The following is an 11,728-nucleotide window of genomic DNA, read 5'->3' as shown; positions in this document are numbered from 1 at the left end:
TCCCTTATTTCCATTTTGCAACTTCTCTTTTTATTCCTGCCTCTCTTTGCTTGATTTTTCGTTGTTCTTTATTCCCTCATTTTCTCTCATTGTTTTGCCCTTGTTTCCTTCCCACAGTTTCTTGTTTTCTCTCTCTTTTTCTTCTTCTTCTCTCCCTGTTTTTTCTTTTCTTTTTTCTTTTTTTTTCTTTTTTGATTGTGATCGAATCCTATGGGGATTGCCTACGTATCATGACGCCATATGAATCAGACCAAGCGTAGTTTTGGGGGATAAGTGTAAAAATAAAATGAAATAATAAAAAACATTTTGGGGTTTTCAAATTTTCATAAAATCAAAACGTTTTGATTACAACGACTCATTCTACTAAATTTAATCATAAAAACTAACAGACTCGAAAAGGGGAACTAACAGACTCCAACGGAAAGATGAAAATACAGACTCGAAAACAGACTAACAGACTCCAACAGAAAGACAAAAATACAGACTCGAATAAAAATCATGAATACATCAATGCCTCAACTGCTCCGGGGGCCCGCGGGACATCACTCGGTCTCGCCACGGGCCTATGAGTCAGATCCCCTTGGAGATGATATAGATCCTCCATTATCTGGCGGACAAAGGTCATTAAAATGGCGAAGAACATGGATCTGGTCATGTCCTCACACTCATTGCATTTCATCGTAATGTAGTCGGCGATCCTCCTGATCCTTTCCTTTATGATGCCCTTTTCTTGCAACAAATGCCCAATCTGCTGGGATCTAGCCTCTAAGATATGGGTAGCGGTATACTTCTACTCCTGCAAGTGTTGTAGGTCTCCCTCTAACTGTGCCATCAAAGCGTAGCAATGTTCTCTCTCGACTTTGAAACTTTTGGCTTGTTTATCCATTTTACTTTCGAGGTTGCTAATCTCCTTTTCCCAACCTGTGACCCCTTTTTCATATCTTTCTTTCATCTTTTGAATGAACGCTGCCCGTCCCTCTGTGTTCTTCGCTAACTGTGCTCGAGCTTTCGCCAGATTACCCTCGGATTTTTTCAAATCATCCTCATACTCAACTATTTTCCTCTTGAGTCCCCTTATGAGTCTTTCATCCTTTTGGCTCCTTTCCTGATTCTCGACAGCTATTTTTATCTTTTGAATCTGTGCTCGAAGGGCCTGGTTTTCTTGAGCCAATTTCTTCTTTTCCCCTTCATCAGCAGCGGCCTGTACACTTCTGTCAAATTTAAGATCCCGGATCTGTCCCTCCAATTTGCTTATGATGGCTCTGTAGTTTGCCTCCTTTCCCAACCAATCCCATTGCCCCTGCGCTCCATCAGTGAATAGTTGGACATGGGGCCTTTTTGCAGGTCGTTCGGGCTCTAGATGGGTTTGGGACCTTTTACCGTACCAAGTTATGTAACTAGGCTCCAACTCGCCTCTCATTGATACCAAATTTGACGCACCCTTTCTTCCGGAAAAGCAGCTTTTGGTTCTAATTCGATAATCTGCCGACTCAAGTCCTCATCATGTGGGATGGTCTGGTACCTGCCTAACTAATGGAGAACTCTGTGCAGGGCATAAGGCTGAATGCTCCGGAGGCCCATCAATAGAAGAAAACACACCTCGGCCAACATATAAATGACTTCACTGACCGAGAGCCACCAAAATGTCCATTCAATCTTGTTTGTAGTCAGAGAGCTCAAGTGTGCATACCATGCTTCCGTACCATCCGGAAACTCATAGCCTTCCACCCATTGTTCATGTTTTTTGATGCATTCAAGACCGGTCATGCCGCAGTTCATGTACCCCGGACGGTGGCAAAGGTGTTCCTCCATCTAGAATTGTAAAAGCATATTGCATCCTTCAAAAAACTTTCCCCCTTCTCGGCAGACAGTTAGAGCTCGGTAAATCTCCGCCAAGATCATTGGTACAATGGTGTTGTTTGCCTTTTTAGTCATGAAGTCGGCTATCCCCACAAGCCCCAACTCTATGTTTCCATCTTTTCTGGGACAAATCAAAACACCCAGAAATGCCACTATAAAAGCCAATCCTCGCCGAGTTTCTCACCTATCTTTGTCCCCCGAGTGAGTAAGACCGGTATCTGGCATCTCAAAACCATGGGGATTCCCGTAACGTCGATACAAGAAATAGAATGTACAAAATCCTTCGGCCAAATTTCTGTCTTGAACTTCCCGACTGATGCTTAACAGGTCCAAAAACTTATGAGGAGTCACTGTTCTAGGTGCCACCGGGTATTGATTTCAAAGATTCTCACTGAAGCCAGCGTAGCCCGCTATTTCCTCAAGCGTAGGAGTTAGCTCAAAATCAGCAAAATGGAACACATTATGTGTTGGGTCCCAGAAAGGTATCAAGGCCTCAATTATATCCTTCCTTGGCTTAATCTTCAGAAGCCCAACAAGACCACCCAAAGCTTTTATCACAATTTTTCTGCTGACTTCTCCCAAATCATGCCACCACATATGCAGCTCTAACGGGATTTTCTCGTGGACTGTGAAAGGTTCATTTTCAATTGTACTCATCCTGCACATTTATTTAAGGTGATTGATTAAAAGACCATGATTTACTTTGACTCAAAAAATACTCATTTTCACAAAATTTAAAACATTCTTGCGAATACAGCCCTTCAGCACCTCAAGACAATAAAAAAATAATTTTAGGACTATTTTTGTTAATCAACCAAAATTTTGAAAAAGGACCCTAGGTGGCTATTCTTGCAAAAACAGCTTTCCAGCGCCTTCTGGGGCATTTTTGGCTATTTTGGACAAGAATGGCGCCACCTAATTTATTTATGACAAAACAACGACACTTCACATTTTTTTGGGTTATTTTTTGCAAAAGTAGTTGGACCCGATGAGGGTTGCCTACGTATCCCACATCCGGTGAGAATCAAACTTGCGTAGTTTGGCCAATTTTGACGCAACAAAAAACACATACTTTTGAAACAACTTTTTTTTCAGAAAAAATTCAGCGGAGTTTCGGGGTAATTTGGACATCAGTTTTTCCACAGGCAGGTAATTTCCTCTCTCTCACCTCAATTTGGTTTTTCTTAATTTTTCCCTTATTCGAGAAGTCGGCCAACATGCATTCCAAATAAAATAAATGCGCAAGTAGCAAGCAAAATGTATCAGGATGGTCTTTTGATTTCAGGTGCACCTGTCCTAGACGGACCCAACCCCTGTGTTGAGTCCCCAAGGTCAAATGCACATGATGCAAATAAGCGCTCTTACTAGGGATCCGGTATGAGGCTATGTTATACTAGGTTCAAAACCTGGGTTTATTCATTCTAGACTTGGCTAACCCGAGCGAACAGCTCGAGCCGGGGGGGCAGCGTACCGGGAATACAGAAGCTTCACCGGCTTTGCAACTTGTCCGAACCTCGTTCTAAAATTGGAATGACTCTAACAGAAAAGAAGTCACATGAAGTGCACATTTCCTAGATGATTTAGAAGACTCAGAGAGAGGAGGGATTCGTAGCAATTTATATAGAGTTTAACAATATCAAAACGGTAAAAAGCAACATTTAGCACATTAGGCCCAAATATGTGAATAAAACTAGATAATAAATAAAGCCAAATATAACAATTATTCTAAGCTCGAATTCTTGAACCACAGATTCTGGGTTCGATCCCCATCAGAGTCGCCAGAGCTGTCACACCTCCTTTTTCCTACCCCCGAAAGGGTATAAGACAGTTTTTTTCCAATTTAAGTGATAATCGAAATGGGATTATTTATTTATTTCAGAGTCGCCACTTGGGATGATTTATGGTGTCCCAAGTCACCGGTTTTGAATCCCGAATCAAGGAAAGATTGACTCTGTTTTACAGTCCGTGAACACAGAAATTCGGGTAAGGAATTCTGTTAACCCGGGAGAAGGTGTTAGGCATTCTCGGGTTCCGTAGTTTTAGCACGGTCGCACAACTATTATTATTGGCCTAATTATCTGATTTAATTACACGTTTTAAGCCTATGTGCCCTTTAACTTTAAAACCGCTTTTATTTATTATTTTTAGGAAGATTCAACGTTATTTAAAACACACCTTGAACCACGCCACATGAAATGCACCCTTGGTCCATGACACATTTTATTTAGTGTTGTTGGGAATTGTAGTTGGGTCACATGAAATGCACACCCGAGTTTAGGAAATTAATTTAAATTACGCGCCTAAAACAACTACGCACTTTCAAATTTGCGAGGGCCATGGAACGTTCAACTAATGGCACGCCTCAAATCTAATTGTTCAAGTGGCTTCCTATTTCTTTTCATGAGGGCCATAAGCTATTGGTATTGTTTACTATGGCACACCTCAACTGATTAACAGAATCTAATTAATTAAACACTAAAAGAGTTGGGATTTTTATTTTTTTAAAACTAACGTCATACTAACTAAAAAAAGGCTTTGCGTTAAAAATGAAAACAGATATGATTATTTAACAAATAGCTTGCGCCATCAACAATAATTAACGGAGAAATTAAAGAAGGCAGACCCAAGCAAAATGAGGCCTGCAATTCCGTTTCATGTGGCCTCAAGGTCTATGGCCCAAAGAATGACCCAAATCTTTTGAGAACTAAGAATTAAAGAGTGCAGAACTCGAGGTCGAGTCTCCAGGGCACGCAAAAAACATCAGAACATCAGGGGTATCAACATGAACCCAACTGGCTGTCAACAATACACCACTGTATATGCAATCAGATTTAAATCAGTCTCCAGCTAACTCAATAGACAATCATGTGAGAGTTCAAATCTAATTAAACCCCTCTTCAACACATATAAATGCAAATCAAACCTCATGAGACTGTTAGGTGAACAATTCTGAATTTAAACCTCAATCCCAACTTAAACATGCTTACAAGCAAACCAGGAGTAAATCAGTGCATAGCTCGACTCCTAAGGTAATAGCCTAGACTATTTTCCTTATTCAACATGACTGTATACTAACTACTACTTAGGAACCCTTCAGTTATCTACTTCAGAAAACAAAAATACTATTCGAATACAACAAATCATGCTATAACAGTCCCACTGAATTACATGACAAAAAGAACTCTAATACAGTCCAATACTCACTATCTAAACATGATGGAATACAAAGTTTAGCTACTGATTCGATTAAACCTATTGTCTATTGGTTTCCATCACAATAATTGAAACAAATATGAGTACTAGGGCAATGAATTTCAACCAGATGAAAAACCATACTGCCTCTACACTAATGAATGCAAATAACTTAAATAGCAAAAAATATTTCATAAAAGAGAACAGAACACAATTAATCTTTGGAAAGTAAAGCCTAATATGCAGCAAATTCTCATTCATCCATAATTGTCAAGCTGATCACAAAGCTTCAAAAGTATATTTCATCAACTCATAAGATCCAAAAGGGTACCTGGATGTCAACAGAAATAAAGGCAATGAAAAGAAAAGCTCAACGGCAGCAGAATCAGCTTAAAATCTAGCAATAGAACAGTACCCAAACAACAATCCAAACCAAATTTCTAAACCCAAACGCAAACTAACTTTCACCCAGATACACAATATTTGGAATTTTCAGAAGTTCTAAACTAACAAAGGGATTCAGAGAACCAAAAACCAAAACCAATTTGAGCAATTTTCAGTATTTTTTTGGAATTTGAAGAACAAACTCAATTGCTTCTGAAATTTCAGTATTTTTTTAGTCTTTTTCAGTCTCTAAAATCTCTAAAAAAAATCCCCTTTGGAGTCAAGAAACAATGCCTTTATAGAGAGGATTTAGGGCAGCATAAATGGGCTCAGTTATTGCCCTTTGATCCTTTTTGAATTTTTATTTTTGCTCCTATGTCCCTAATTTAAAAATGAGTTTTCTAAAACAACCCCAAAACCACCTTCCTAGAAGTTTCCCCAGTCAGTTACACAAGATTCCTCAACCTAAAATTCTTAAATTAACCCTTAAACTCTCTGTTTTTACTCCAGCCTACCAAACGGGTCAAATTGACCCAAGGTCCAGCCCAAACCTGGGCTTTACAAACCCGTATTAGATCCCTTTCTTGGGCTTCTGATTTCAAAGCCCAAGTTCAATCAGAAATTATGAAATTAATGTGCCAAGCAGAATTTTCCAAGAAAAGAAAATCAGAGTTCCTTTCCTTTGAAAACCAGAAAAAATGAAATTACACAAAAGAACAAAGAAATTTAAACAAACATGAACTAACAAACTTTAATTTTAAACATGTGAGCAAAATTGATTCAAAACGAAAAAAAATAATAGAGAAAACAGAAGAGACGAAGCAGGAAGAGATGAAGACTGGAGCTAAACGAAAAAGAAGAAGAAAAAAGAAAGAAAAAGAAGTTGAAATACCTAAAAACCAGGCAGACAAGGTCTTGAAAAATACTCCTCGAACCTTCGATTTTGACCGAAATGGATATTAATCGTGTGTTCTCAATGAAAGCACACGAATAAAGTCGATTTCAGCCTCAATCCTTCACTGACTTGCCGATTTGGGAGTTTGGGATTTTAGGGTTTGGTATTTTGATTCAAGATTCGAAAGGTTTCGAAAGGATTTGAGGAAAACTAGTTAGGGATTTGGATAGGAGAAGTCATGGGGGTGTTGTGGTGTTGATTTGGGTCTGGTTGGAGGTGGTGCCGCCGGTAAAAATGGCGGATTCTAGAGGCGGCGCTAGGGTTTCTTCGTCTCTGAGTTGGAGGAGATGAGAGACAAGAAGGGTGTTTGGACTAGTTTAACTGATGGGGGATTTCGGACAGATATAAGCAATGTGGGGGAAGGAATTTGAGCCGTTGGATGAGGGTAGATGAAGGGTTCAGATTAGTTTAAATGGTAAGAACTCGGGACGGTGTCGTTTGGTCATTTGAACACGGACCGGGTTGGGGTTAAAATTGGGCCTGGAATTGGACGAGTTAAAGGGTGGAAATGATTGGGCTGGGGAAAATTAATTAAAAGGCCCAAAATCCGGGTTGCTTTCATTTCTTCCCCTTTTCTTTCAATTTCTAATTTCTTTTTTCTTTTCCAAATTAAAATAATCCTAAATTATCTTCTAAAAACTAAATTAATCTAGAAAAAATAAACTAATTGCTCTTCATGGTAATTACAAAAAATAATCAGTTCCTAAATTAGGAGAAAAACTATAACAATTTGAAAATTAAAAATGCAACATGAACTATTTTGTGATTTTTCATATTTTGTAAAACAACTAAATTACTAATTAACCTAAAATGAAATATTAAGTCCTAAATGAAAATGCAATGTATTTTTTTTTATATTATTTGTGAAATTAAACGTGCACACAAAAATGCGAACAATCGACAAAATGCTACAAGATCTATGAAATTGCAAATAATGGGAGAAATTTGTTCTTTTCTTGAATTCATGAGAGTAATTCATATAGGGCAAAAATCACGTGCTCACCCCCCCCCCTTTTCCTTTATTAGCAAACTCTTTTTACTCTTCTTTTAATTGTTCTTCTTTTATGTGTTTAAATCCCCTAATATTTGAGCTCGTACTTGTATATTTGCTAAATTCACAATAAAATGTGTGGCCGGGAACCACACTAGTGGATCCTGAGGGGTGCCTAACACCTTCCCCTCGGTATAATTTCAAGCTCTTACCCAATATTTGGTTATCCAAACAAACTTAGAATTGAATCCCATTGGTGTCCTAATGCACCTCAAATCATTAGGTGGCGACTCTTCAAAATGCAAAACCCAGTTCCCAAAAGGAACGAGTTGCCCTCCAAATGTCATAAACCCGATTTTGCAAGAAAAAGGGGGAGCAACACCTTTAATGTTGCTTTCTTTAACCGATATCTTGCTTTCAAATTATTCTCTCATGTCTTAATGACATCAAGACTCATGCAATACCGGCCACATGCTTAGATCCGGTATCACTTATTTGCTGGCTCATCTCATACGTGTTTTTACTGCCACGTGTTTACTTGACGAACATCCACCTCTCATTTGCTAATTTTCCTAATACAAATTCACATTGAATCCACATCAGTATAAAAACGCCCATATCATTTAATTTTCTACATCTTTAACTCTGCACTTAGTATCTGCTTATACTCATGCACTAATCTACATTCGATTAACTGGTAAACTACTCAACTATCAAGAAAATTAAAAAGGGTAATAATTCCCTTCTCCCTTGTACTTTCATATACAATATACAAACACTGAATGTTGGACATCCCAACCTTCAGTCTGAGCTTAGAAAGTGGAATATCAAATCAAAATGTGTATCTTCGGCTCAACAATTTCAATGGTATGTTAATTAAAAAAATATGCAACATGCATTAATATGATACTGTTATAAATAAAATTTTATTTATGGTGAATGTCTATATTTAGAGAGATTCTAGGGTTTATTACTTGGTGGCTAAGTCACCCTCTCTCTATAAATAGAGGGTTCTATTCCATTGTAATTCATCCCAAAATTCAATAAGAATTCTCTTTTCCTGCTTTTCTCCGCAATACTCAATTGAGTAGAAGCTTGGGGTTGAGCATAGTGATTGGCAATTATTCCATGAACTTCCTTCATGATTAAATTCTAGATTTTAGGTAAGTATTTTACTTTTCTCTTTCAAATTCTTGACATTCTATAATTTGATTTTAAATACAAGCAAAGACGATAAATTTTGCTTGTAATTCTAATAGAGTTTGAAAGAAATTATAACCACCTAAAGTGTTAAAATTTCTATGTCTTGCCATGATCAAATTCATGTATGATTGTGGGCAAAGAATTGAAAACACGTCCATTGAATTTGGTCCATTCTTATTCCCTTAAGAGAATGTGATAGTAGTATGTGATAAGTCTGAAAGAAGACAAAATTATTACTATGAATGTATCAATGGATGTGGACGTGGAAAATAGACGAAATTATAATCGTCATTATTGTGGTAATGAGAACAATAAGGATTCTCAAAATAATCCTTCACTCTGTGAAAGTAATATTTGTCATCGATTTGACATGAGATTTGATAAAGCGCATATAGATGATTATGGTCGATTCATGATATGAATGTGACAACATCTGATTTATGAATACATATTCATTTTTGGAAGAGTATGAACGTGCTAGTAGTAGTGAATATACCACACTCACCTCTAGAAGGAGGTTTGAGATAATATAAGAAAATAATGTCATTATTATGACATAAATGGTCATTGGTCACGTACTTATTGTACACCAAAATATTTTGGCATTGTGATTATTAAAGACAACAATAATGCAAGAAACAGATCTTGCATATAATTTTGACCATAACCATAATGGTATAGCTTCCTTCTTCAAAGAGATAACCATATGGATGTTGATGAATATGTGATACTACAAAATTAATTGAGAACTCTGCAAGAGCTAATTATACTATTTTGGAGAAACACAATTGTTACCAATAAGATATTATGTTGTAGTAAGTCTCAAAGAAACTTATTTAGTTTCCAAAGTATACGCGAAAGCGCTTGATTATATTGAGACTATAAATAAAGGAAAGATTTAATATCTTCTATTACTACAATAGGTAATATGTATGTGAAAAGCTACCCGCTTTATTCTCCAATTTGTACTACATAAATAAAATAATACAATAATAAAGCAGAAGTTTATTGATATAAAAACTCATATCATAATAAACCTAAAGTTTATTGATAATTGCACACGTCATGGTGTAAACCTGAAGTTTATCAATTTTGATAATTTATTCAGTTGGCATAAACAGTTTAGCCATATCAATTTAAGTATGATGTGCAAAAATAATAGAGAATTTACATGGGTAAATATTAAAGAACTAGAAAGTTCTTTACGAATTCTCTTATATTGCTTGTTCTCATTAATTAGTTGACCAACTAAAATTGGGATTGAATCCCATGAATGCTGGAAATATCAAAAGTGAATATGGGCCCATTCACCTGCCATGTACACATAAGATACATCTATGAGATGGTTACATGTGCAATTAGTATTAACCCACAACCTGGTATTTGCGAGGTAACTTGCTCAATAATTTTATTTAGAGCATATTCCAAATTTTATATTTAAGATAGTTCATCTTGATAAGTTGGTTTACATCACAGTTGGTTTAGCAAAGTGATTTATTGAGTGCCTCCACTTAATAGCTAAACAATTTCTTATGAGAACAAAGTTATCTATATCAGTTTGATATAGGTTATATACGAAAGTATATTACATTCTCCCCTCACAAGTGGTTCAGGATCAGGAACCAAATAATTCCATCTTATTATTATTGATGTGTGGTGTACATTTTGATTAACACCATAACGCACAAAGGTGGATTCTTAAAGTCGAGGAAACAAGTTAGTTTTTCTAACATGAGGGGGAGACATGATAAACAGTTGAGAAAAAGTTACGTGGAATGAATTATCATTTGTATATCTAGATTCTCGAATACGATAATATGAACTTGAAGTTCATAAAAGATAATTCGTTTGCAATATATTGCAAAGCATGCCATACGTATTTGTTGACCCAAAGAAAGTAACTATATTCTCATTGCAAATGCTCATATTAAGTCCTAGAAGGACAAAGTCTATGGTACGCTTAAAGCATATAGACAAATCGGTTTTAAATAAAACTTCTTGATAAAGAATATGAGCAAATGATCAAACTGATCATAATAGGGAGGCAAGTAATCTAGAAGATCACATGACATAACACTTCATAAAATCTCATGAGAGATTCAGGTACCTGAATATATGAATGAAGAGATCTCTATGTTATGTCTTTATGAAAAATAAGGAGGTTGGAACTGATATAAAATGTTCGTCGATGACATCTATGATAGCACTAAATACATACGAGGATCTTAAGTTTGAAGAAACAATTCGAATAGAATTGGCTTCATATGAAATACATGTAGTTCAAAAACTTGAAAGTATAAAGTCAACGGTATGTGAAATCACCTTTATCTATCTTATATGTCTAGGCATGACATAAAAACTTGATATACATCTAAGTCTATTTATATGGCTTATTTGACCATACTTATATGATAATCCCTAAAGGATTTAAATTGCTTAAAGCATATACAATTCTTGATCTTGAAGTACCATGCAATTTATGCACAAATGTATCTTGCTATAACTATAAGCATGATAATGTGATAGTGAGAATACCTCTACGGAGATATTGAAGAGCCATTCCATGATATTTATGAAGACATTATATATCTATCAAGAATGATGATTTCAAGGTTCAACATATTCATTCAAGTTAATATGGTTGATTTGTTTATCAAATCTCTACCAACGATCTTTTGAAGATGGTGCACAAGACTGGAATGTGAAAGCTCAAGGATGTGAATTGATGCTCTCGTTAATTGCGTTGTACTCCTTTTACCTTACAAGGTTTTGTCCGCTGGATTTTCCTTGCAAGGTTTTTAATGAGGCAACCAAAAGGCGTATTGTTAGATATGTGTACTCTTTTTCCTTCTCTAGAATTTTTTCCCATTGGATTTTATTTAGTTAAGGTTTTAACGAGACACATTATCTGTTGAATAGACATTAAAGGGGGAGTGTTATAAATAGAATTTTATTTATGATGAATGTCTATATTTAGAGAGATTCTAGAGTTTATTACTTGGTGACTAAGTCACACTCTCCTTATAAATAGAGGGTTCTATTCCATTGTAATTCATCCCAAAATTCAATAAGAATTCTCTCTCCCTGCTTTTCTTCGCAATACGTTTCTTCTTCCTTTATTGTTTCATAACAGATACAATTTA

The 11,728-nt window shown here is 36.2% G+C and overlaps 1 protein-coding gene across 1 annotated transcript; it reads right to left on the bottom strand.

The window, feature by feature from the left end:
* Nucleotides 1-790: 790 nt before the first annotated feature.
* On the bottom strand, nucleotides 791-1,420 carry LOC138873820 (uncharacterized). The gene has a single exon (XM_070152299.1). It carries the CDS (start codon nucleotides 1,418-1,420, stop codon nucleotides 791-793), a length of 630 nt encoding a protein of 209 aa, XP_070008400.1.
* Between the last annotated feature and the right edge of the window lie 10,308 nt (nucleotides 1,421-11,728).

This window comes from Nicotiana sylvestris, chromosome 7 (assembly GCF_000393655.2).
Source record: "Nicotiana sylvestris chromosome 7, ASM39365v2, whole genome shotgun sequence".
Lineage (NCBI taxonomy): Eukaryota > Viridiplantae > Streptophyta > Magnoliopsida > Solanales > Solanaceae > Nicotiana > Nicotiana sylvestris.
The sequence above is the reverse complement of the archived record's forward strand: the minus strand, read 5'-3'. Positions and strand labels throughout refer to the sequence as shown.